The sequence below is a fragment of the Coffea arabica genome, chromosome 4e, assembly GCF_036785885.1.
Source record: "Coffea arabica cultivar ET-39 chromosome 4e, Coffea Arabica ET-39 HiFi, whole genome shotgun sequence".
Classification (NCBI taxonomy): domain Eukaryota; kingdom Viridiplantae; phylum Streptophyta; class Magnoliopsida; order Gentianales; family Rubiaceae; genus Coffea; species Coffea arabica.
In genome coordinates this window covers 63,404-91,230 of record NC_092317.1, presented here as the reverse complement: position 1 = coordinate 91,230, position 27,827 = coordinate 63,404, and the positions used below count along the sequence as shown (strand labels likewise).

At 36.5% G+C, this 27,827-nt stretch overlaps 3 protein-coding genes across 9 annotated transcripts; 1 reads left to right on the top strand and 2 right to left on the bottom strand.

Moving 5' to 3' along the window:
- Positions 1-659: 659 nt before the first annotated feature.
- Positions 660-14,856, bottom strand: LOC113741320 (uncharacterized). Of its 6 annotated transcripts, none has more exons than XM_027268823.2 (22): positions 14,696-14,832; positions 14,303-14,577; positions 13,247-13,631; positions 11,509-11,625; positions 11,338-11,420; positions 10,730-10,876; positions 10,492-10,637; positions 10,273-10,403; positions 10,023-10,145; positions 9,843-9,916; positions 8,462-9,055; positions 8,205-8,316; positions 7,897-8,034; positions 7,113-7,436; positions 6,228-6,480; positions 4,777-6,149; positions 3,813-4,212; positions 2,764-3,680; positions 2,569-2,634; positions 2,367-2,492; positions 1,437-1,681; positions 660-1,363 (listed from the first exon to the last, which is right to left on the bottom strand). In XM_027268823.2, exons 2-22 carry the CDS (start codon positions 14,437-14,439, stop codon positions 802-804), a joined length of 6,453 nt encoding a protein of 2,150 aa, XP_027124624.2. In that variant the 5' UTR covers positions 14,440-14,577; positions 14,696-14,832; the 3' UTR covers positions 660-801. The 6 variants fall into 6 exon arrangements, 5 of the variants coding, with proteins under 5 accessions (XP_027124624.2, XP_071902916.1, XP_027124626.2 ...); XM_072046815.1 differs by having other exon boundaries at positions 11,343-11,420; XR_011813382.1 differs by having other exon boundaries at positions 1,043-1,363; positions 2,569-2,647; positions 14,696-14,856.
- A 6,431-nt stretch (positions 14,857-21,287) lies between these two features.
- On the bottom strand, positions 21,288-27,781 carry LOC113741428 (reticulon-like protein B22). 2 transcript variants are annotated; one of them, XM_072046814.1, is made up of 3 exons: positions 27,058-27,781; positions 26,632-26,701; positions 21,288-21,599 (listed from the first exon to the last, which is right to left on the bottom strand). In XM_072046814.1, the coding sequence occupies exons 1-3, from the start codon at positions 27,448-27,450 to the stop codon at positions 21,586-21,588; spliced, it is 477 nt and encodes a 158-aa protein (XP_071902915.1). In that variant the 5' UTR covers positions 27,451-27,781; the 3' UTR covers positions 21,288-21,585. The 2 variants fall into 2 exon arrangements, with proteins under 2 accessions (XP_071902915.1, XP_027124758.1); XM_027268957.2 differs by lacking the exon at positions 21,288-21,599 and adding an exon at positions 26,076-26,422 and having other exon boundaries at positions 27,058-27,777.
- Positions 21,765-25,767, top strand: LOC113741224 (probable mitochondrial adenine nucleotide transporter BTL1). The gene is made up of 5 exons (XM_027268718.2): positions 21,765-22,367; positions 22,551-22,645; positions 23,348-23,681; positions 23,906-24,143; positions 25,010-25,767. The coding sequence occupies exons 1-5, from the start codon at positions 22,077-22,079 to the stop codon at positions 25,249-25,251; spliced, it is 1,200 nt and encodes a 399-aa protein (XP_027124519.1). The 5' UTR covers positions 21,765-22,076; the 3' UTR covers positions 25,252-25,767.
- Positions 27,782-27,827: the final 46 nt, after the last annotated feature.

The window sequence follows — 27,827 nt, the reverse complement described above, 5'->3', positions numbered from 1 at the left end:
TCTTTCCTTGAAATTGTGGGGGACGTGGCTGGAATATGAGTATCTTTATGTGGGGCTGGGGATTGAGCAAGCCATTATCAAGGGAAGGAAATCAATTGTGGCAACAAAATAATTGAAGACAAGTGACTAGGTCTTTACCTTTTCCCAATTTTCGGGTTCGGATTACACCACCTTCAACACTAGTTGAGGAAAGCGTCCTAACGGGCACAGATTTTGCTGAGGATTCGGGCTTCTTTGAAGATATAAGAGCAGAAGAAAGAAGAGCATCAACAGCATCACGTTGTTGTTTTCTTTTCAAAATTGTATCATTAGGCAATTCTACTTGACCTGAAGCTTTGTCAACGTAACCTCTGTCTCCACTTAGGCTTCCTTCAGGAGATGTTACGCCAGTGTCCATCATCAGCGAACTTCTCTGATGCTTGGAAGGATCTAAACACCTTCGGGATGCTTGACGTTTCAAATGTCTACGATTCTCACATTTCACTTTCTCCAAATGCTCTTGGTCATTGCTTGAATTTCCACCCATATTTCCATCTGGTGAATTGAGTTCCGTACTCTTAATTTTCATTGCGCTAGTCCTTTTACCAGAAGTTCCCTCATTCCCGGCTTGACTTCCATCAATGGAAGGCTTCAAACCCTCGCATATTTGGCCCTCGCTATTTTCAACAAAAACAGATGCAAAATCCTTTACCAACGGAGAATTATTTTTGTTCGTGACTCTTATTTTGCTTTGTGCAACGGTTTTTACAGAGGGTACAACATGCTCAATTTCACCTGTCACAGCATCAACAGGTGCTTCACTCATAATGTATTTTCTCTTCTTTCAGATATATCTTTGGCCCTTGTGTTTTGCACATCAGCATGCTTGGCAGTTGCTTTTACCTTATTGACGTGCTGCAGCTGCCTCAAATGATTCCCAGGACCTTCGTCGGGAGGAATTTCATGTGAAGCTGAATTGAAGATAAGATTGTTGTATGGTCTTCTAACTTGTGTTACCAAATTTCTTTCTTTAGCATCCTTCAGGAGAGAAGCCCAGTTCTCATTTGTCTGCAACGTTCTTGCATTTCCCAAAATCCACAAGGAAAATTTGGCCCTTGTGAGAGCAACATTCATGCGTCTAACATCAGCAACGAATCCAATACTGCTAGAACTAGATCTGGATGCCTGATGTTCAGCTGCTCTAACCGTGGAAAGTACCAAGATGTCAACCTCTCGACCTTGAAAACCATCAACTGTATTAAACTCCATTTCAGCTGAAATAGAAGAACCAAATGCACTGGAAAATCGTGAACGCAAAACAGAAAGTTGACGCTTGTATGGAGTTATTACACCAATCCTTCCACCGACAAATTCCAATGGGTACCTAGGCAAAAACCCCCCACTTATCACAAGAGAATCATATGGCAATTGATCAATTTAAGATGGAGAAGGCATACCTCTTCTTAAAATGTCTTAGTACTTCAACAGCAGCATCAGCCTCACATTCATTGTAGAGGGATAGCGAACCAGTGTTCTTACCATGACTTTCCTGTCCATCAACGACATCAAAGAACATGTAAGGGCCAAGGCCCTCAGTCTCATGGAAGACTGCAGCTTTGCTGGACATCTGGTCGCCGTTTTTCAACTTCCCATCATAGAAGTGCAACGAAGGAAAGCGACATATCTCCGGGTGCATCCTATACTGACATATTCAGAATATGTTGGATATCTCATACATAGATATACTGGCAAGAGCATAACACCAATATTCATGGATAGTAGCCCAACAATGACAATGGATCAAAAAGAGCAATCACAGAATGAGCAACTAATATTCTAAACTGTATTCATCAGGACCTTTTCTAATTTCTAACTTCAATGTACTTTCTGATTTAGTATGTCCAATCTCTGTTTAAGTCAACTGAATTTGTCAAAGGCAAGCTCCTTTACAGTTAGATTCCCAAACACTAGGTGCTGCATTCAATTATTCATTCACTCCTTAGCTTTACTCTTAAATGCAAATAGTTCTGCAGATATTGTCTTATTAGATTCTGTCATTGAAAAAGCTTGCAAGGTATGTGTCTCAATTTTCTATAGATATTATCGAATTTTTCCTTTTTCGGTCCTTGGTTATGTACCTGGGCCACAAATGAAAAATGAGAGAAAATGGGGCCTCACTGGATTCACAATATTTGAGGACCATTTTCTAAGCTGCATTTGATTCAGGAATATCCTTACAAGCTCCCAGCTTTTAAGCTGTAACAGCTTGACTCAGCGCATCAAATACTATATGTAAATCACTGTATGTGACACTCTAATAGAATACATTTCCTTTCATACAAATTTCAGTTTACCATTCAAACAGGATGATAACACTTAAAGACTACCTGTTGGGTAAGCATGACAACAGGATGACCAGCACGTTGCAAACGTTCAAACATGCTACACTGATATAAATATTTGCTGGCAATGTTAGAAAGAACTGTAGCAGGAAGCTGTTTGGGATCACCAACCTTCAAGAAAGAGAGACTATTCAATAGCATTTCTCATGGTATAGTGACAATTACACATTCTTTCCCTAGCATTTACCATTATACATCTGGTTCCCTTTGACTTTAACAGCTGAAGAGGAATCAATGTAGCAGGTTCAAGGGCCTACAGCAGAAATCTATGAATCAAAAGCACAAGAAAAACATACCAGAAGAACCATTTAAACCAAAGAACAAACAACAGAGAGAACGGATAAAAATAGGGCAATAACAAATGAAAAAGAAAGCAAAATACTTGTGCTGCTTCATCTACTACAACAGCATCAAATAGGGTGCTTTCTGTTGAACTGCTGAACTTATGGCTCAAGATAGATTCAGCACAAACCCCATAAAGATCTCCACCACAGCCACTCAGTGTAGTCACGACAACTTCAGCTTCTTTCAATATAGCCCTTCGCAACTTCTGTTTACGAGCTTTGCTTTCTTCACTGGCCTTTTTCTCCTGAGCTTGTGCATGGGAAAGATCTTTATAGAATGCTTTCTTTTTCTCATACAATCTTTTCAGCTTTGCTTCAATTTCTGTATCAATTGGTTCCTTCAAGTCATCACCTTTAACACTCCCTTCTAATTGTCTTCTTGTATCTGGATCTCTACCCACCAAGTTCGCACGCTTGGCTTCATAAAATCTGATTTGATCAACTAAACTCTCCAGATTAGAACGAAGAACTGAGACTGAGTCCACACCAATCTCAGTCTTTCCATCATTCGCAGTCTCCTCAACCACACGCTGATCAACAAGTGTGTCAATAAAGTAAGGCAGTGAATTCGGATGAACAGTCTTGATATTGCCAACTCTAACAAGATATGGTTTATATATCAGTCCATCACAACCATAAAGCCCTTCAGTTGATATTCTAGACACTAACTCATCAACTGCAGCATTGGATTGAGCACAGATGAGAATCCGTCCTCTACTGCAACTGCCAGAGGACTTGGTGCTCCTGTCTTCCTCTTCATGTAGTTGCTTGGCCAATGCTGCATCCTGCCATGCCCTTGCAATCGCAGCAGACTGATTGATCTGTGATCTGGAATGCATGTCAGAGCTAGTCGTACGATATGGATCCCGACTTCCCGTTCTTTTCTTATCCCTAGTCTGGGAAAATGCTAGCAAACCACTCACAATTCCCAAAATTGTTCTGGTCTTACCAGTCCCTATCAGTAAAACATACAAATGACACAAAATCAGCAAAACATACAAATTACAAAAAAATTGCATATTAAAGAAACAACAGAACAGGGAAAAAAAGAAATTAAAACAGAATAATATAAGAGGAGTAAACAGACCTGGTGGACCCTGTACAAGGGACACTTCAAAATCCTTTTTCAAATCAAATGATCCAATAGCAGCAGAGATAGCTTGCAGTTGAGAGCCATTATATGAGGACCTTAAAACCTGCTGCAAAGGCTGAGACAATCTGCCAAGATTTTCTCTTCTAGAATTATTAACACCAGTATGACAGGCTGGATTCAAGATAACAGGAAGCAAAGGAATTTCTCTTAATGATGACAATGCTTGGAATTCTCGGAGTTGAGGTGTAATGCTCATAATGTGACTAATGCACCATTTACTTCGTTCAACAAGAAACTTTCTAGCTCGATTAAGACGAGAAGATCCATTTTGCAGATACAGTCTGAGAACTAAGACACTTGATCTTCTTTTAATGTCTATTTCACGCTTCTCAACCTAAGCACAAAAATATCACCAAGGTGAAAACAATTATCTAGAAATGCAAAGCAAAATACAATGGGTGTGTTTGAATAAGCGATTATTTCAAAATATATTATTTGGAATGATACTGTAGCATTTTTTAATGATGTGATGTATGTGGGACGAAGAGATGGTTGACAATATAAAAAGGCGATTAGAAAATTTGTTTGTTATGCAAGCCAAAATTTTTTGCAAATAAAACTTGTATCTAAACAAGCCCAATGTGGATATTTCAAATTTTATTGTTAGATCCAATGAGATTCCAGGAGAAATCTAACAAACTGAAAAATCTGCAGTCAAACTAACACCGTCAGCTACCTAAGCTTGAACTGAGACAAAGTTACCACTGCACTTGTAGAGAGAAAATAAAATTTTTAGCATATTTACAGCCGCTAAAGAAACCCAAAAACCATGTGGATAAATGAATTGAAAGAAAGAAGAAGTATTAAACGTCATCCATTCCTATGGGCACTGAAAACTAAACTCATATGACTAAACAAAAAATCATTTTGCAAAAGATGCAGACATGCAGATACCTACCTTCCCGACCATGTGAATGTCCCCATGGGAAGAACGTGGCAATGGTTGCCTAGTAAGCAATATGAGATCCTTCTCCAAGAAGCTCCTAGAACCCGAGGATTCAGCGTCATCATGGACACAGCGAACCATATGAAAATCATCAATTCGCTCAACAGACAGCACAGAAATACCTCCATAACACATCTCATCTACAGAAGTCATCTCCTGAAAAGAACTGTGAAGCTGTGCCTTAAATTCTTCTAGTACTAGTGGACGAAAAATTTCAACATATTCATCAGGTGATTTAAAACAAACAGGGACCTCCTTCAATTTGCCAAACTTCCTATTCCCACCTTTGTCTTCTGATGCTAATCCAACTGTCACAAAGTAATCCAACTCTAGAATTGATTTATACCAATCATCAAGCCTGGGAGCCTTAAATCTTCCCTTTTCAAGATTCAGCCTCCAGCTCCCAGACCTGTTTTGCATGGGTAAGTTGAGTTGAATGACTTGTCGTTTAGCACCAGGGTTGCTTGGTTTGGATAACAGTGATTTGTGAGGCCTTGCTGACTTGAAAAAAGAAAAATCCCATGAATCATCTTCTCTATCATGATGTAATACCTTGTTTGTGACTAGATGACTTTTTTCTAGAACTTTGTCATCGCTTTTGTGGTCCTTGCTGTTGCTGTTAAAGATATTACTTGTACCAACTGGTGCTTTCATTTTCCAACCAAGTTGAGACTTGGAAGAACCAGTTCCCCCTGAATCTACACTTTCATCCGATGACTTTAAGTCAGATACATTTTCTGTAGGACAAAAGTAATTCTTATTGTGTTTAGGGCTCATCTCTTTTTCCTTACTCTCTATGGACTTAAACATCAAGTCAGGTGCAGGCCACTCTCTGCCTTCAGTTTTATCCATCTCCAGCTTCTGAATGATAGGTGAAAAACCCTCTATACTTCCTTCGCAAAGAGTTTCTGATGAATATCCCAAACAACCAGTCGCAGAATTATTTTCTTCATTACAATGCAAAGTTCTTTCCATAGGAACAGAAGAAAAAGCCTTATTATCAAAACTATCTTGAGTCAACCCAAGATAAGATTGAATCTTCTCAACAGCAGAAATTGCTGGTTTTTCATCATCATCCAGAAGAATTATCACATTATCCCTCTCTCTACCAATTAATCCATCCAAGCCTGTCAGATGTTCTTCTACAGCATTCGGGGATAACAATTTCACATTTTCAAGCAAACAATTTTGCCCGTGCAATAGCTCTTCAGAGAATATTGATTTGGGTTTCATGTTTGATTTATTTAATGCAGAAGAACCGTCATCCACCAATGAAAGAGAGAGGCATGTGACTTGATCATTCATTTCATCCATTGCAACATTATCTGCAATGCACATGCATGAGTCTGCTCGTATTGCAAGTGAAATTGAGGCAAGAAGGAAATAAAAACAAAATATTTCACCTGATGACATGAGCCTCTCCACAGCCCTAATTGCACAAGCAGTATTTTGACTGCATGACTTCTTAAGCACACCCAGCAAAGAAACTAGAGCTTGTTTCCAGTATCTAGCCACCACAGCAAGTGATGACCTACCCCAATCCATGAAATCATGAAGCCACTTCATGTCAGTTATAACTTTCATTGTGAGGCCTGAATTTGGATAAAGTTCGCCAAATATAATAGGAAGGATCTCAAGTAGACGGACACTTGTCATCTGAAACCAAAAACTTAGAATGCTAGTTAACTGTGAATCAAATGACAAAGAAATAAAGTGCTATGACAAACGAATAATCTTCCACAACGCCCAACTGGTACGTCAAGCAATCTGGGATTTTTCTGTTTTTCAGTGTTTCAAGAAAAAATTATTTGGGGAAGGACTCTTGGGTGTTTTAGTATGCTTCCAGAAGAAGGTAAAGTACCAACATGAGAAACCAAGGCAGGTCATCATGCGCGAGGCATACCACCAATTACGGTCAGTATTAACTCAAAAAGGTCATTAAGAGCACTTGAACGACAAGCGACACTGAGTAAAATATAACCACCAAAGCAACAACACTGACAGGTCAATGCACTGGCAAATCAAGTGTTAGCATTACTGTTTGACTAAGACAGCTCAGAGATGTATCCATGCATTAAACAGCTATTGTAGTGCGAAAATTCCTAACAAGATCCCTAGTGTATTTATCAAATCATCATTTGATATTAAGTCAGGCGTAATATGGAGAGAACAATAACATACAGTTCAAACTTGCATGCTCTGTGAAGGAATAGATGAATGCATAGAGATGCCCACTGCAACTAAGCGTACGATACTCAAAGACAAAGAATTATTACAAGTTTCTTTACCTGAGATATTTTATCATCTTTGAATGCCTTGCCTTCAGCCAAACACTTCTTCACAGATGGCCATGCCATTTCTGATATTGAGCAACAGAATTTCTCCCAGGCTGTAGAATTGACAACAGATGAATTTAGGTCGTCCTTTCTCAGATTAATTACAGGCTGCCTTAAAAATCCACCTCGGGAAGAAAACTGTGGAACATTTAAAACTCCTCGAGAACCCCCAGCAATTGGATCTCTACATGAATTTCCTTCTTTAATTAATTTGCATAGCACAAAGAAGAAATGGTGCAGCATTTGAAAGTTCAGTAACACAGCATCCAAGTGAACCTGGAAATAATGTTGGATCATAGTACAGAATTTGTAACCAGAACAATATTTCCAATGGAAAAATTTTTAAAAATGCGGATAGAACAGAGGAATGAGACCACTAATAAATGTTAACTGAACTTCTAAGAACATCTAATGCATGTAATATAGAAGAGAAATTTGGAGAACAGAGGAACAAGACCATGAATCAGTGTCAATTACAGCTCTAAAAACACCATTTTGTGCACGTAAGCTGACTTGCATAATGAATCAAACTCTTTTCTAATGAGATTACACTACTACAGTTTTGATCACGATGATACTGATCGAAAGGTAAAATAGCCAAAAATGCTCCAAACAAATATCCAAAAAAAGTTCCTTATTAACTCGTGAAACATACTCTAGTCTCATACTGCCAAAATATAGTTATTCATGAAACGGCAAAGAAAAGAAATTAATTCGGTTCAGTACCGGACATTACCAGTTTCAGGGCATGTCTCAACCCCAGAAAGATGGCTGCCAATGAAGATTGGCTCGAACAGAGAAACCGCAGACCAGAAGTAAGGCCTTTTTCGCCTGAAAATTGCTCAAGGATAAGCCTACTCACTTGTCTGTCATTCTGGACCAAAAAGAAAAGAGTTCAGATTTGACCGTTAGAAGAACATGATATACACGGAAAAGGGGAAGAAAGAGTGAGGAAGTATAAGTAAAATAAACAAGACCAAGCAACTATGACTTCATTAATTTGCCCAAAACTAGAGAATTTCTTTTTTAAATGTAAATTAGTACATCATTTGGATCAACAAGAAAAAGAATCAGACTATCAGCCATCCCTGGCTCCCAAGTCCACTGCTTCTTCAGTTCACTTTGCTCCATTCTGAAAATATAGTGGGAAGCCAACCTGCAATCCACTCAAAAGAAAAAGAAAAAATTGTGTTGTTTTCTGTTCCTTTTCCCAAATAGATGCAGGTAATCATGATTCAAAATCATAATCAACTACAAGGAGTTACACTCAGCCCAAAAAAAAAAAAAGAGAAGCAACTTACCTCCTAAATGTCCTTATGAGAGGAATATACATTTTTGAGACACCAATGGAGTTTTTGGACTCTGCTCTATCTCCACCATCGTCAGAACCAGAAGGGATCTTCCATCCAAAAAGATGAGAAATTTCTGAAGCACAGGTTGTCAGCAAATCCCCTATTGAAACTGACATTCGGATGCTATACTCTGCCTCTACCATAGAGAAACGAGATAGAGCCCAAAAAACAGCTTTGGAAAATGATACCGGAAGGATCAAAGGATCAATTCCAACTAGAACATCAAACCATAGCATTGGAATGCACAGCCACTCCGTATATGTCAGTGTAGTATTTTTCATCTGCAGATGGAATTCATTCCAACAACTTGTGTCCTTCTCTTCAATATCTTCACCAATAAGGAGCTCTTCATTGTTGTCATTTTCATCATTAGCCTCAACAGGCACAACTTTTTCGTTACATGAAAGCAAATGATTGTTCAAAATTGTGGCAACCAAAGCAGAAGCATCAGAAATTACAACTGTTTGAATAAGATCCAAGGCTGGTTGTCTCAGTGAGATATGAAGGGATGAATCCTTCAAAGAAGAGACAAGAGAAGGGCACCTGGATGATTGAAACAAAAGGACTTACAAATCAATACAGCCATATCACCAGCAAACACAAGGATATATATAGGATCACCTGATCCAAGATCTCAAAGTGAAAAAACTCCAAGAACACTAGAGAGGTAAATGAAGTACACAAAGACAGTGAAACATAAATCCTGCTTATCAGCCTCGGAGATTTGAAGACCAATTTTTGTTTATATTCATCATAAACTTTAAAAAAGTGTAGCTAATCTTAAACATCCATAAAGCTACAAGGTATGTGAGAAGTAAAACACATGTTTATTTTTCAAAACGTAATTATAAAATCCAGCGAAGACAAAGTCATTTTCTTCTTTGAATTTAGCAAAAAGCTTGAGACCTAAAAATATAGTTACATACACAATAATTCATTTATACAAGGCTAAGATATGCACGATTTTTAGACAAAATAATTCAAACTACATGGCCAAGTACAAGCTAAGAAATATTTTATCACATAAACAACTACTAGTTTTATATAAAAGTTACCCATATTCAAGTAAATTTACTTTTCCATGTTCCGAACCTTAGTTTCTGCTTTCTAAGCTGTTTGGTTTGTATACATAGACCTGCTTATCAGGAAATGCAAAAACCCTCAAATCCGGTCATTGACATCATCAGATATACACTGGAGCCCTACTAGAACTTATGCAGAAATTTTGATTATAGAAGTTAAATTAGGCAACTTTCATCAAAGAAGAATGATCTTGCAGACTTCCATAGCCAACACATCTAAAATATTGACAGAGAGTTGTAGCACATACCACATGTGCACACATTCATAAGGTGGGCAAGGTGGGTTAATCTTGTAACCTCGGTGAACAATGAGAAGAGCAATCTTGCACAAACAGAGAAACCTCATAAAAAAGGCTGAATTTGCTATAAAAGTAAAAATGAAAGTAAGTATGCAGTTTTCTTTAGCCATTGCAGAGGCAGGAATTAACCTGACAAGCCTTTTTTCGCATCAGTACACTGAAGTTACTACTCACGGTCACTTGATGCAAAAGGAAGTAAAGAAGATGCCTCCGTTGCATTTCATGCTCTCCATCTTGTAAAGCTTCTAGAGACTGGATAGACACACATTAGTAGCAGCATTACTAATACAACATAAAGAAACTCAGGAAGATAATAAAGAGAAAAGAACACCCTGGTGGTGAACTTGAAACCATCAGGACAAAAAAAGTTCAGACATACCTGCAAAAAAGGCTGGAAAAGATCAAAAATTTCTTTGTGGCTTTTCTCATTACGAGTATGAAAACATTGACCTAGCAATGTATTACACATAACACTTGGAGACAATGTTGATCTCCACCAAAGCTTACATCCTTAGCACAACAAAATGGTCAAATATCAGCTAAAGTAATAGAAAATCTAATGCCTTTCCAAGAGAACAATGCACTAGAGGACCCTTACCAAGCATTTGGAAAAGCAGCCTCAGGCAATTAACAGCGTGAGAAAATTCAAGATCATCACTAATTTGGTTAAGTACGATACTCAAAAAAACAGGGTAGCGATCTAATATCCCTTCCTCAAATGCTGGAGGTTCTAAGAACCCAAGCCTTCAAAACACCCAAAAAGAAAGGAACTATAAGCAGAAAAGTTAAAAAAAGAATAGAACTTAGCATTGAGAATTAAAGCAACTGCTTCCTACAATGCTTTAATCCCGAGCCATACAGTTATTCGGTCCAGCTGCACCCTAGGTCTAGAAGTCTCAGTAGCTGATGGCACTATTTCAGTCTCCAGAAGACTAACACATTTCTTCAGCAAAGGCTGCAGAGGATCCAAGTCAGCTGATCTCCTTCACAGCATAGAATAAAAACTTATCAAAATCCATGCAAATAAACAATTAGCAATAAAGCCAGAATCTTTGATCACTGGGCCACAAAAACAAGTGCTTGGCATATCTAAAGCAAATTATATTACCAACAGTAAAACTGTGTAGAACCATTAGGAGCATTTATAAATTCCCAAGGCAAATTTTATGCTTACTATTCACTTAGAACCACTCAAGCCAAAAGGGATAACAAGGCAAATCTATGCCATAGTTTCAGGATAGTTCATTGGATCATCTGAAAAATGGTAAGAAGAATGAACCATATTCAGCCTCCGCCAATAAGGTTGCGTCCACCAAATCACTACAAGGTAACTACCATAACAACCCCTTAAACCAAAGAGCAGTTGCAAGATCAACAATATCAAAAACATTATGTTTCAACTTTTCCAGCTAAATGCCACCATAAAATAAGATTAGAAGAGTACCTTACATTACCCATTTGTGCAGCCAGCCGAAAACCAATAGAACGTGCTCTTCTGCTTTTAAGGAAAAGTAATGCATAAACTCCCTAAGCAAAGAATTGAGAACATCATTAAGAATATCTGAAGCTCTCAATCAAAGACTGAAGGTTAGTAGAAGTGAGGGGAAGTTCTTACTGGATACTGCTGATGTCCGGCCAATGTCAGTTCGTGAGAGCTATCAATTGCTTCAATGAACTTTTCAAATTCAGTAGCCAAAGATTGATCATCCAACAAGAAGGGAAACATCAAAACCTGCAGCTCAACAAACATATTTATATCAAATCAAAAACATATACACAGTGACCCAACAAACCATGACAATGCACAGCAGAGTAGAGGATGAAGCACACCCTCAATAAAATATCAACCAAGATATGATGTATCACCATATAGTTACAAAAGTTATTAAAAAAAAAAAAAGCATTTTCATTTACACCCCAAAGCACCTATAACTAACAAAAGCGATAAAAATGAGAGCCACAGTAACAGTATAGGATGGCATTTAAGGCAATTGAAAGGGTGTAAAAAGGAGAAACAAAAAAGAAGTTGAAGAATCAAGCTAGTACAGCTGTATACCATAACAGGAGGCTTGTTAGCTAGACCAAAGCTAGTTCCATGAGACTACATAATGATCACTAGGAAAGAATTAAATCACCTCTTAGACCCTTTATGCAGATTCAAGGTGCATTCAGGCATTTTGAGCAAGTTAAAGTCCATCATACACAATTCTGTATTCAGGCATTTTAATAATAATTAAACTCCATTACATGTTTTTCAAGCAATTTCTGGACTCTTTTCCATAATCATACCTAATTATACATTCAGCAGCCAAATACTCCAGAGGTTTTCCAACCCTATCCCTAAAATAGTTATACAAAATTCTGTTGTATAATGTGGCAGATACAATAAGAGTCCAGTAGGGTATCAAGAACCAAAGCCTAATTTCTTTCAGTTTTACAAAGAAAAAACACTACTAGTTATAGATCCAAATGCTCAATCGTCACTAAATATTGGATTTGTTAAGACTTAAGCAGACTACCTTATCAAAAATCCATGTAATTGTTCACTCACAATATTCAAAACAAATTTACACACACAATTCAGATTCTTTAATAGTATAACCAACCTTAATTATAGTTTGGTGTTCTTTCCACTACAGATGTTGCCACCTTAATGTTAAGTCATCATCAAATGCAAGCCTCATATCAAGATATAAGCCACTGGAAAAGAATTTAGACCTATCAAGATATAAACCACTGGAAAATTTTATTTCGGTTGTTACAAGAGGGAGTTGTGTTAGGCATAGTCCTGTAAGAATTAAAATTTTTCTGCTCTCCTATGGTTCTGCCTTCATTCTTATCCCACCTTTTTGGTTCATTTATATAATGATTTTCATTAAAAAGCCAATCCTTTCTCTCTAGCCTTCCCTAAGCTCAGGAATTCAGAACGAAGATGTCACCAACTCAACCAATTCCCTGTTTTGAGGCCATTTCTGCCCAAGTGAAATTCAAATATCTATCTGTCTTCAGCAAGGTAGTTTTATTTTTAAGGAAATGGATGGATCATCTGAAGGAAATAATTATTAATCTCATCAACCTAGTCCCACTCCAGGTTATTCCTAGCAATCTCAGCCACTCCATTATCATGACACTCTGAAACAGGAATCCAGCAAGCAACAAAATATAGATATTTGTTCCACTTTCTTCAGCAGTGGGCAAGTGGTTAACTATGTCAAATGCAGCGAGGCATTTCAACATCAGCGTGGAGAAAGCAAATAAAGACCAATAAAACCACATCAGATAATAGTATTACACACTGTTGGAGAGAGAGAGAGAGATTGACATATAAGTATTGGAAAAGGTATCCAAAGCACCTCAAACATCACACAAACAACTTCAGCATTAGTACATGCTGGATCCAACTCCCCCCGAGCTACTTTTGCATTAATCTCTTTCAGATTTTTACTTATTCTTTCTTCATCAAGAGTACGGACTACTTCCAGAAGAGGTCCAATGGAACTGGGATCATAATCCATATTATACATATCCTGGGTGCGATGGTGCTGACAGATGCATTGAGTGCAATGTCGCATTTCTTCAGAAATCCTAGTCCACAAAATCTTAAGAGGCGAACCATGAGGCTCATCTATAGAATAATTATAGAAAGTCTCCAGAAGAGGTCCCATCAAATCCCAAGAGCTGCACCAAATATGATTGTCGTCCGGCAAGCCAATTAAAAAGTTGAATGCATCAGAAAACCTGAATAAAAAAAATCATGAACAGATAACTTAGACGAAACAAGACAAAATAACCACTTCTGCGTACATAACTAACTACTTATTCAGATAGACAAACAAAACCAAATAAGCTACATTAAAAATTAAATGAGACGATTGAGGAGGAACTACAACGAGGAAATGGACCAACAACCTTCAAAGCAGAAGGAAGCTAGTCACGACATCGAAGCATAAGACCCCTCATTTCACACATCAAAAGTGCAAGTAGGAAGCTAGTGATCACTCTCTAAGAAGGATGCAATTGGCTAGCCACGGTGTAACGGAGAACCTTCCTGCTTGAACTGGCCATGTTTATTTTGAGTCGGTGCACGGGTGTCAAAATGTGCTTGCAGGCAGGTCACGGGTGTGGGGGTGTATTTCACTGTGCTTTGTGATTAGGCTAATATTACACTTGCTCCAATAGGAGGGTGAGCTTGTTCATAATTTGATTTACGTGTTCTAGCAGAGGGTTGGCGGCAGTATAAGACACCAAGTGTCACCCCAAAGCCCAGAAAGACAAGGGGGGAAAAAACAGAAAGAATGATGATGTTTTCGATGTTAACAAAATCCCGTGGACGAATTTCACAACAAAGAAGACTCAAACCCCGGATTATAGAGAAAAAAGAAAAGAGGAAGATAGAAAAAGAAACAGACCATGCTTGTTTGAGTTGGCGGAGACGGCCACGCTTGTGAAGGTCTTGACCCTGCTCATCATCGTCTTCTTCTTCGATACCCCTCCATCGGTCTAATAGCTCTCCTCTCGTAACCAACTTCTTCTTCTTCATTTCCATTTTTTTTCAAATTAATAGCTTATCTGTTCACTCCAATCCACCCTCCTGAACCGTCCGCCAACTGATATTCACAGCATTCCCAGTCTATTTTTTGAGCTGAGAAATTAGGGCTTCCATCCACAGGCTTTTTTTTCTTTTCTTTTTTTTGTCAGCGGCAACAGCAGGGATGATGAAAAAATCAAAATTAAGGCGAGAGAAGTATACGAAACTCAAAAATCAAAACCCCAGTATTCGGAAATGGTACCAATCAAATTACCTCTAGGGGCGAGGCGAGGCGAACGCGGGGAAAGGGGAACAGCGGCCGCCAATAGCGCTGATGCTCCCTCCCTTTTAAATTAGGATTAGTATCATTAAGTCCCTCCCTTACTTATTAGTGTAACTAGACCAGTAGTACTTGTGCCTTCCGCGCCAAAATGCAGGGGCAATGACCTGTTACTCGTCTCTTTTAAATTTTTAAGCCAAACCTCGACATATAATGGAAATTTGTTAAACTAACTAATAATAGGGAGGCACTTGGAAATTCGTTAAGCAAATAATGGGGAGCTTGGGTGGTTACTCCGTAAAACTTTTGGACGAGATTTTTTGGATATTATATATATATTATATATATTATACATTTATGTATATATATTTATGTAATTATACATTTATATAGATTTATATATATTTATGTATATTTATAGTATACATTTATATTATGTATTATGTATAATATAATACATTTATAATATATTTACACATTTATATTAATATATATAATATTAATTATATATTTATACATAATATTAATACATTTATACATTTATATTAATTATATTAATACATTAATACATAATATTAATATATATTTATAATATATTAATTTATACATTTATAATAATATACATTTATTACATTTATAATTATATTTATATTATGTAATATATATAATATAATACATTTATATATTTTTATATAATTATATAAATATATTTATTTATAAATATTTATAAATGTATTATAAATGCATAAATGTATATAAATATTTAAACAATAAAAATTTTAAATTTTAAATAATATTAATTATACATTTATACATAATATTAATACATTTATATATTTATATAAATTATATTAATACATTTATACATAATATTAATATATATTTATAAATTATAATTTATACATTTATATAATATTCATTTATAATTTATACATTTATATTAATTATACATTTATACATTTATAAATATATTTATATTAGTATTATATATAATATAATACATTTATATATTTTTATATAAATATATAAATATATTTATTTATATATATATAAATATATTTATTTATATATATTTATAAATGTATTATAAGTGCATAAATGTATATAAATTATAAAAATATTCAAAAATATGTTTTAAAAATACCTCCAAAAATAATCCAAAAAACATCAACAGTAAAAATTTTTCATATAGTTTTTGAAAAACAACCCCAAAAACAACTAATCCAAACGGACTTGTATTTGAAAAACGAAATGCTACAGTGCTGTTTTGAAAAATAACCCCAAAAACAACTAATCCAAACGAACTTGTAGATTTGGATGAATGGACGGTGAGACCGAAAAGTCAAGGAATCTTTACTACTCCAATATTTTGTATTGACATACTATCTATTTTAGGCTTAATTACACTTTGCCCCCCCTGAATTTGGAATCCTGTACACTTTGCTCCCCTGAACTCCAAATATATACAATCTTACCCCTTGTGATCAACTTTATGATAGGGTTAAGATGAAGGCATATTTTTTATGACCAAAATATCTCTAACTGATTCTTAAACATACATAATAATTCTAACATAATAAATACCAATTTTTTTCATGGTTGCTAAATGTATTGAAACACAATTACACTATTCATTTCAATTTTTAGCACTAAAATGAATTAGATAATTCACAAAAAAAAAGTCTAGACAACCCAATGTATTTATCTCAATGTCGATAGCAATACTTTATTTTAAATAAAATAAAATTAATTAGTGCATCTGGAATGAGAATTGTTTGCTTATGTTTTTTTATTGTATCACTTTTTAGTGTGTTTTATGATATAAAAATATATTTATAGAATTTTTAGTTTTTTTAAAATATAGAATGCAAACAAAATACAAAGTAAGGTACGAATGAGGTATAAAATTACCAAATAGTATCGTATTGACTCGTGAAAATCTTGTTGCAAAGTAAATGAAAATTATTAAAACTAATCCATTTACAAATAGCAATGGAAAATTTGTACAAATGCTTTAGGAATTTTTAAATTTTTTTCTCCACAATACAAATTTTCAAATCTTTGGTATTATACCATCTTTTATTTTTTTATTTTTTAAATGACATGACTTTGTGTTTTTTCCTATAAAATGTTGCATATTTCGATTAAAAATATAGCATTATTTTAAAACTATTATATAAGGGCATTCATGTTATTTTGTTAAAAATTTGGATGGAGAAATCATCATTAACGTTTGACTTGGTCAATGAATGGGGCAAAGTGCATATATTTAAAGTTCGGGGGGCAAAGTATTATAAATGGTCAAGTTCAAGGGGGTAAACTGGAATTAACCCTCTATTTTAAGTACTTTCAGTGTTAAATTGTTTTTTCATTTTGAACTATACTCTTCTTCTTTCTCTGTACACAAAAATATAAATTTTAAGTTATGCATGAAGAAATAAAAGAAAGAAATAAAAGAGATTCTCATGATTTTTGAACATATTGGATGTTATTAGTATGTTCGTTGAAAGTTCACATACAAAATGAGTTTGGTAATATTCATATGTAAATAGCGTGAAACAATTTGAAAGTTACATAATTAAAAGTACGAAAAATTTCATTATGATTTTCAAATGTTACGTTATATTACTAATTTTGACTATTCTCTTTATATATGAGAAATTAAAGTGATTAACACTTGATCATCTTAATAGTTTCATATGTATTTAACTATGAAATTGCTGATATGCATTATTGGTATTTTGTGTATTATTGGGAAGATTTATCATTATTCTTCCACAAATTGAAGTATTATTCGTAAAATATAATATGTCAAACAATTAGTACATGTTTTGTATGGTTAGTTCAAAAACGTATGAGTATTTTTCAACTTATATTTGAAATGTACAAAATATTGAATTTTTTTAGGGAAAAATTTTTATTCTTAAGTATTACCTTTTTTTTTAGTTTAGTAAAGTCAAGCTTTAGCTCCATAAAAACAAAAAGAAATTGATAAAAAGAATAGTAAATATCATGTACACTAACAATGTATACACTATCATGATTAGATGCACGACATGTATATAAAATTTGGATTTCAAATTCAAATTCAAATTATGTATCATGCATTCAATGGTGAAAGTGTATAGAATATTAATTCTTAAAAAAATGAGGTAAGTCCTGCAACAAGGCAAATGCTCTAGATTTTTCGCACCGTTGAGGTCAAGAAAGCATGTGATTCTAACCCAAAAGGAATTGAAAATGAAAGAATGGTTTGCGTGCACCATCTATTGGCTTCTTATATATTTGTTTTTGGAGTCTAAATTAACAACTCCAAAATCAACTCTAAAAAATACACACAATCTCAAATATGACTTACAAAAATAAAAATAACAAAATAACAAAAAATTACCAAATGCTAAAACATTTTCTTCTTCCACCCACTACAACAACCCCATCGTACACCACTGCCATCTAGGCTTATCAAAGTTAGGTTTTAACAAGTCTAGACTCAACTCATCTAATTAGCAATACTTTTGAGTTTCAGACTATGGAATTTCGAGTTAATAAATGTGAAAATTATATTTGACTCACAAGATTTTCGGGCTCTAAGCCTAATTCGAGTTTAAACCAAACTCATTTATTATTCATTAATTTCCTTAATATAATTACTATGATTATTAAGTCATAAAACTAATCTAACATCCACGATATTAAAACTATACACGAACCAATAATAGATCACTAAAAAGTAGATAAATCAATAATTTTTCAACAATAATTATATTTAATTCATTCAAAATACATAAAAATATGATCAATAGTTAATACATTTTTCAAGGTTGAAACTTCTCCATGGTCTTCTCAATTTGTTCCTACTAATATTTGCCCATTCCCTTTGTTCAGAGTGACCATATTTGAACAAAAATACAGTGTTTAAATCCAAATAGAATTAATCAATTTGATTTGTTTCACGAGTCATGTAACAACATGTAAGAAAGAAGAAAATATATCAAGAAGTGATGATGGTCAGTTCAAGTAGATATTAAGTTTGTAAAATATACAAAATGCATAATTTGTCATTGAAACTATCAATGTATGCATTGTGAATGTGGAGATTGGAGATTGGAGAGGCCAATTGTAGATATGGAGTGGAGATTAGAAAGGTAGAGGCTGTTGTGGCTGTGGGTGAGAGGAGAAATCAAAGGGATTGAGGCTTTTGTTGTTCTTCTGTGAATCTTCTGATATGTTTTTTTAATATTTAATGTCATTGATATATCATATATATTAATATATTTGTCCATATAAGTATTAGTATTTAGTAACTATATATTTATTTGGATATAATTATATATACACCAAAGTATAAATATACCATATATAAAAGAGATAAAAGTCTGTCCAGTTTATTACCCTTTTAAAGATTTGTTTGGATCTCATTAGCTTGTTGACACGTGTATTCCATTATACCATGCTTTTCATTTTTCTCATTCTTTATCATCTCCATGACCTCCGGCCACCCTACCATCCTCGTTCTTATTTTCTTTTCATTTGAACCGTCTCTTGCAATCTTTATCGCCATTCACTCTTTCATCTACTCGTCACCGCTACCATTATTAAGCTCTAGCACTCAAACTTAGATTTACAAGCTTCTATTTAATTCACTACGATTTGAGCAGAATACCAAGAAGATTTGACGTCTTTTTTTCTAGGCTGCAATTTCAATTTAACCAGCAAGCAATTAAGTATCAAACCTTTTAATCTTCTATTACATTTGTTTCTTAGGCTTTGTTGAAAAAAACACAATTGTAAATGCAATAGGAATCTGACATTGATGTCCAGGTGGCATTTGGACTATTTGATTAGGATGACATTGGATGATTTTATTGTGCTGCCGTGTCTGATTTTTTATGATAGCTCTTCTATGATTGGTGATGGTGCAAGAGGCGGAATAGTTGGCTTCAATTGTGTTTTAATTCAGAGGTATTGGCGGATTAATGGAGGAACTTGTTAACTTGCCGCCATGACTGGAGGTGAGGTAATGGGGAGGTGTGGACAGATGGAGTTATGAAAGAGAAGCAGATAAGGTGAAAGGAGGTGAAAAAGTAATGGGATGGGTTGAATCAGAAAACTTAACAAGGTGTACACGTGGCAACCGATTAGTGGCATCCGAACAATAGCCTTCTTTGGATGATGCGGATCAACTTTTAACTCTATATAAAATTATATATATAGGTACAAATTAACGGGCTGAACTTATATGGTGTTTGAGTTTAATAAGATTCAAACTCGATTCACATTTAATTCTAATTTAATATTTAAGTCAAAATTTAGTCAAACTCAATGAAAGTTTAGAATTATTGGGTTCTTTTATTGACTCAAGTTCGGGCTAACCCAACCTCATTGACAGTTCTACTGCTATTAGTTGTCCCCTTCTCCCTCATTGTCCTCCATCTCCACCATCACTAGCACCATTTGCCCTCCTATCTCCTCCCTCTTCTCTCATCTTCTTTCCTTCTCCTCTCTCTTCATTTCTTTCCCCCTCATTCCTCCTTCCTCTTTCTCTCCCCTTTTCAGTAGCAGGGAAGAGAAGCGGAAGAAGGAGGAGAAAAGAAAGGGATGAAATGAGGTAGAGAATGAGAGAGGAGGAGGGAGGGGGAAGGGAGAAGAGAGGAGATGGTGAGGGGTAGTGGATGCTGAATATTTTTTTAATTTTAAAAGATATTTCAATATGATTTTAATTTTTAAAAATATTCCAAAATATATCTTCAAGAAATACTCTCAAGAGCACATAACCATATACAATAAAAGTTGTTCATATACACTGCTATATTACTTTTTTTTAAAAATATCATAAAAAACACCTAATTCATACAAAACCTATATTATACGAGGATTAATATAGGAGTGTTTGTCATAGTCCAAAATCCAAATCGTAAACCTTATCATTATCAGGGGTTTTTGTTGTTGGCTACTCACCACCGAGTGTTTTGTGTTTAGGTTGAGAGTGGATTGAATTTCGTCCTATTAACAAGTTAATTAATTTAAAACCCAAGTTACGATATGGGACAAAATTGAACACTTCATTCTAATTGAATGAATGATTTCCATACCGGTCCACAAAAACAATGAGTATGAGCACAATTAAACCGTTTCTGTACCAATATCAATTTACCAAAAATTCAATTGGTTATCGAGGTGTTCAAACTTCCAAAAAATCCAAAAATCAATCAATCAAATCTAGATTAGATATTTATAAAATTCATTCGTATCCAACCTTTAAATTTTGGTAAAACAATATGGCAATAGTTATTGAATTTCGATTAATGAATATCCGATTATTGATAGAATTATTGAATTTTATATGTTAATAATACATTATATCATATACATACTGATATATTATGTTATATACTAACCTATTTGTTGGGTTTGGATTTTATCCCATCAATAAATGATTGGTGGGATAAAACTCCAACCAACACTATTAATAAATAATGTCAAATTCATTATATACTAACCTATTAAAAAAAGTAAGGCTACAAAAGAGCATTGTTGAAAAAAATTATTTTCTTTGAGAATCCAATTTTATATTTGTAGAAATATAGAAAAAACAATGGGGGTATCTCTTGACTTTGCGATAAAAATGGAACGTGAAAAGAGTGAAATTATTATGATACAGCCACACAGGCAGAGAAGAGAAAAAGGGAAAATAAAAGAAAGAGGACAAAAAATGATAAACAAAAATATCTCTTTGCACCTGCACGTGGGGAAAAGAAAGTACTAAGACACCTGTTTTTTGGGAGGAGTGGACAAGATCTCTCCGCAAATTGCGAAGACGACAAATCCTTTTATGACCTTTTCTTCTCGTTTTGGCCCTTTTGGGTCGTTGAATGTCGGCAGCATCATAATCGGAGTCCTACCAAATCAACAAGAAAATAGTTTTTTTTTTTGAATTGACACATAAAGAGTAAAGGATAACGTAAATTTTATATACATTAATAATATATATTATTATTAATTAAATTCATAATACATATATAAAAATTAAATTTTATATAATTATCATTTATTCCTCGAGCGGCCGCATCCAACATTGACAGTCCAGTTCCAATTAATCCTAAAGAATAGGGTACACTAGCACCGGACTAAAAAAGACTTAAACCCTGAGCTTCGGAAAAGCCGGCGAGAAGGCGCCTCCTCCCTGTCGAATTTCCAAAAAAACTAACAAATCCAGCTTCGTAATCAATCGTCCACTACATCTTCGAAAAAAAACTTAAACCCTGAGCTTCGGGAAAGCCGGTGAGAAGGCGCCTCCTCCCCATCGAATTTCCAAAAAAGGCAACAAATTCAGCTTCGCAATCAATCGTCGACGACATCTTCGTCGTGGTGTTGGATGGCTGTTGAATCTGAATCGCAGAACAAGAGCTGCTGCTATTCGATGATTGGAGGGGGAGATTTATACGGATTGATGATGGTGGTACCCAAGGACCTGCTGCTTCTCCACAACCACCTTTCCGATGCCACTGCTGCTGCTACAGCATCATTCTCTGCATCCTCCACCACCACCGCTGCCAACAATACCACCACCACCACTCGCCCTCTTCATCAGCATCAGCTGCTGTTGGATTTCCGATTCCGCCCTCCGACTCTATCTCTACCTCATCTCCAACTCCCACGCCTCCATGTCTGTCCCTCCCCCTCCACTTCCTCTCTCCTTTTTCTCTTAATTAGTAGTGGTACTACTGCTAACAGTATCACCCTTTTTTTAACACTGATGTCTAATTGGAAACTCACCCCTAAAATAAGAAATAAGATAAATATTTTAGTTCTTACTCGCCTCATGGATGGATGGTTGGTTGGTTTTCAGGAGTTTTTCCGGAGTCGAGAAGTTGCGGAGTTTCTTAGCGGTGCTTTGGCCGGAGCTATGACCAAAGCCGTTCTTGCTCCTCTCGAGACCATCAGGTATGCTTAGCTTCTTCTTTCTTCCCCTCACCTCCCCTTCCCCTCTCTCCATTTCCATTTCTCCCCCCTCCACTGCTATTTAATCTTTTTACAGCCCTTCTTGTTTCTATTCTTTCTCCCGTTTGTTATGAGTATCATTAAAAAGATTCACACCCCGGGCAATCTGGGCACGTCATTCCTTTCTGCCCCTTATATTTATCCGCTGTAGTTGTTTCATTCAAAGCTCTCCCAATGTAGTTTCTCAATTTGCCAAAGTGCTTGTATGTATATCTACTGCTCCAAATTTCAGTGCACCAAATGAAACTTAGAGTCAGTACACTTTTGAGCAAAATCTTATAAACCCTTACTTATTCAGGACTTTACATAAGGCTTGGTTCGTAAAACTTCAGACTCACCTGCTTTGAGGAGAACTACTGGGCTGTATATTTAACCTAACGGTAGAACATGTGTCTTTTGGTTTCAATTCCTTTCATGACAATTAGTTTCATACTTCATCCATTATTCTTCATCTTTTCTTAGCAAGGGCTACTTCGGACTGTAAACTAACTTAAGCTAGTATCAAAGAGATGTGAACAACAAGGTTCATTTCCATTATAGCAAGTGACTTTCTTACTATTGGTTGGGCTTCGTGTGCACCAGATAAGGAAGATAAGACTCCTTGCATTGAAGCGCATTCCTCTTTTTATAATACAAAACATGCAGGACCAGAATGGTAGTTGGCATTGGTTCAAAGAACATCTGTGGCAGTTTTATTCAAGTCATCGAACAGCAAGGTTGGCAGGGACTATGGGCTGGAAACACAATTAACATGCTGCGCATAATACCTACTCAGGCAATTGAGCTTGGAACTTTTGAATGTGTCAAGCGAGCAATGAGTTCAGCACAAGAGAAATGGATTCAAAATGATTGCTCAAAAGTGTATATTGGTAATCTGAGTTTGAACCTTTCTTTCTCCTGGCTCTCGCCAGTTGCTGTGGCTGGTGCTGCTGCTGGAGTTGTGAGCACACTTGCTTGTCATCCACTCGAAGTGTTAAAGGTATTTGATGTTGGAACCATCTCAGCATCTTGCAGTCTTTGAAGAATTTACAGTGGTGCATCAGGAATAAGTTGTTTAGTCTGATTTCTCATCAATTGTCTTGTTCATTCTTTGTTGGTTGCCTTTATATAGCAACTCAAATTGCTAACGAGATCATTTCATCTTTCTTAATATGTTTCTGAGAATCGTAATGCATGAATTTCGTCCTTTTTGATCTTATTCAGGACCGGTTGACCATATCTCCAGAAATTTATCCCAATCTGTCCATTGCTGTTCGCAAGATGTACAAGGATGGTGGTCTTGGTGCTTTATATGCTGGTATATCACCTACGTTGATTGGCATGCTCCCATATAGCACGTGCTTCTATTTCATGTATGATACCATGAAGAAGTCTTACTGCTTGGCAAACAAAAAAGAATCCTTGAATCGTGCTGAGATGCTTTTGCTTGGAGCTCTCTCAGGTGAGAATTCTGCAGAGACAGTGCTGGTTCAGAGTTTTCATTAAGGCTTTCCTTTTTAAAATAAAATTCTTGCCTTTGATTTTGCTGAACATTTGGGCATTTACTCTACTGATGGACAAGCTTTTGGTGTAATGGTTCCAGTTGCTTATACGTCCTGTTATAAAAAAGTTGGCAAAGGTTTTACTACTTAAAGTAGAGCAACTAAGCAACAAAAGAGTCATTTATAGTAGGTGTAGTGGAAATAACAATTGAAGGTGGATAGTGAAACAAGACAAGATGGAGAAAGAGAGATGAATGCTAATGACGCGTTAAATTGCAAGAGTTCAATTTGGTGATGTAGATGTCTATACAAGATATTTCAGTCCATAAGAAATACTAATGACACATGCGACTACACCTTTGCTCTAATGAAGCTAGATGTCAATAACATGATTGTGCCTTACAGGTTTTACTCAAAAGTGAAAATTTTAATTCATTGTGCCTTATAAAGTAGCTGAATGATTATACTGCACTCCATGGATACCTGGTAAAACCTCTTTAAAACACTTTTAGCTGAGGAATGAGGAGTAATAGGTGGCTAGTTGGCAGCCTGATGGCTTGTGTACCAAATTGGAGGCTTCAGATGCAGGGATGCAAAATTTGATTTGTTATAATTACTTTTTTCCCAGTTGCTTGCTTTGTCAAGGAGTATTAGACGTCTGGTTTCTCATCAGAGAAAATTCCCGTTTGGTTGCATTGCTGCTGAATTGTATCTTGTAGTTGTTAAATTCCACGAGGAGGAACAGGATTATTTCTACATGTTACACGTAAGGTATAGAAAACGTCTCATTTGCCCTTGACAAGACTTATTTTTTGTGATCGATCAGGTTTAACAGCCAGCACAATCAGTTATCCTCTAGAAGTGGCAAGAAAACGGCTAATGGTGGGAGCTTTACAAGGTAAATGCCCACCACATATGGCAGCCGCACTTTCAGAAGTCATCAAGGAGGGGGGATTGAGGGGCCTTTACAGAGGTTGGGGTGCAAGTTGTTTAAAAGTCATGCCATCCTCTGGCATCACCTGGATGTTTTATGAAGCCTGGAAGGATGTACTACTTGGTTCAAGGTGAGAGCGACTAACCCTGTGGAGGTTGGCATGCTTCTAGGGTTCCACATGTCACAGTCCACCATGGGGCAACAGAAGTTACACAACAGACTACTGCTTGATTGTCCAGGAAAGGAGCTACACTGAAGTAGAAGTTGTCCGAAAAACTGGCTGTTGCTCACAACGGACCGACTATCGCTTAACTGTTGGTGCAATTTTGGGTGTGCGCCAGAGCCTAGAGGGAACTTTTTTTTTTTTTTTTTTTTTTTTTTGAAGATAAATACATCTGATTAACTGTATGATTACATCATGTCAATTATTTCGTGTTTCTGAAACTTTAGATCTTTGACATGTGCTCAGCTTGTTTGCATAAGAAATTTGAGCGATTTTTGTCGGGGGTTAGGAGAAAGACGCAAGTTCATAATTACTCTCAAGGAAGAACCCGTGTAACACCAGGATTTGGAATGGAATGCTAGTTCTAGTTATGCAGCACACCGCTCCACAGCTGAACTTTTGAATGGCAATTAAGATTTTTGAGTTATGTGTGCTTGCTTTTTTTTTAACCCTTCGACCGCCCTTTCTACCCGAACTGTCAGTCACAAAGGCGATTTGAACCTGAATGTGATGGCAGGAAAGACTCTAAAAGTCCTCTTGACTATTGAGCCGATGCTTGCTAGGAAATAGGAATGTGGCAATTCAACTTTTGTGGTCTCTATTTCTACCATCAATTGAGAAAATATGGACAGTTTGATTAGCAGGTTAACGTTCTGCCGAGACATTTCAACAAGAAGGAGATCCTAAACCCTAAATCAAGGTAACGCGACAAAGAATACGAGCCTCAAGCGCAAATTAGCCTGTGAAAAAACAAACTCTGTCCAATACGCGATGGAAGCAAGAGTTGGAAATGCAGTTTACAAATATGGTGCGGCAATACAAGGACAGTGGTCAACATATGTCACCAATTTAGTGCTTAGCAGCTCGTTGTCTTTGGCAGGAAAGAGACGAGATGAAGCTTTTAGACCGGCGGCAGAGTGCGGGTAGTAATGCAAAAATAAGAGGTGGTGCTAGGCAGCACTGCTAATATCTTCAATCTTGGACCGAAGCTGGGCAATCCCTTCTCCAAGAAAACCACGAGAAACACGTGCTCATCAACCTTGATTCCTCAGTGAGCATGTAAAGGCATAGAAGGCAAAGTCCTATAACACCAATTGAAGCCTCACAAAAGGGTTTTTTTTTTTTTTTTTTTTGTTAAAGAAAGTAAGAGAGGGAACGCGAGGGGTTCGTGGATGGCGTCCATCAGGGGAACAAACAAAAAGAACAAGGGACGGGACGGTACGGTACAATCATTATCCTATAGCATTACAGAATGAATGGGAAGTAGTAGTAATTAGATTAGATAGCGCACCAGCATAAGCAACTGTGGCAGTCGAGACCAGTCTTCCCAGTGCCGATAGCAGGTAAAGGCTAGCAACAACCTGCAAAAGAAATTAGTGATTAATGCTGGCTTCACTTAGGTCCCCATGCCGTCTAAAAATCAACCGGAATAATAAAATGAGATACAAGATTTCACAAGCTACTAACTCATTTTGGCTGTCTTCTTTATTACTACTACTAGTTGTGTTACTTAACAATAAATAATGGTACAGCAATAGTTTAAAATCTCTAATACCAGTAAGTAACAAATAAATAAATAAAGCGGCTGATAAATAAATACAACTTCAACTTTATTACAATTTCAACAACCAAGGGCCGGGGAGTTAGTAAAATAAAATTCCACTAGTAGTATTTTAGTAGGAGAGGAGGTGGGTTTGGGGCCCCCTGCCTGTTGTACCTTGAAAAACAAGCGCTTGTCGTGGCCGGTGGCGGCGACCCTGAGGACAGACTCGGCGGCCCCGATGGTGTTGGCGAGGCATGCGAAGATAGAGTTGGCGGAATCCTGGGAAATCTGCCACTCCAGGGGATCGACGGGGACCTGGATGTTCATCTGGCGGAAGAGGAGCCCGAGGATGGCCAGGGAGCAGAGCAGGACGATGAAGACGTCGGAGACCAGAGACACCAGGCTGGAATTGCGGTAGGCGCAGTGGTAGTACACCAGGGACCCGCATATCATCACTATCAGGGGCTTTCCGCCGCCGCCGCCTCTGAATTTCCCCACCACCTTCCTCGTCCCCACGTCCCCGCCCTGCCCGTTGCCTGCTACTGCTGCCTCCATGCTCAACGTCATACCATTTACTTTCACTTCTAGAAATGTATTATTAGCACAATTTATTCGTTCATAATTTGCAACCAATCAACCGGCAACGCTGGTCAACCCCCCCCCCCTCCCTTTTGGGACTTTTCTTCTTCTTCTTCTTGCTAATGTTCTATTTCGTTCCTTTCTCTTGTGGAAAATAGGATGGTGACCGGTACGCGACTTATTATACGGACAAATCATCATTACTAGTTTGTAACTAGAGCAAAATTGGCAATTGGCACCTCTGTATATTCAATTTGTCATTCCTTACTTTTGATTCAACACCCTTTCTCTATCTGCACCGGAATTCTCTGTAACCATCAGAATTGTTCTCTTCGTGGACGGCAATATCATTTATACCTGTCACA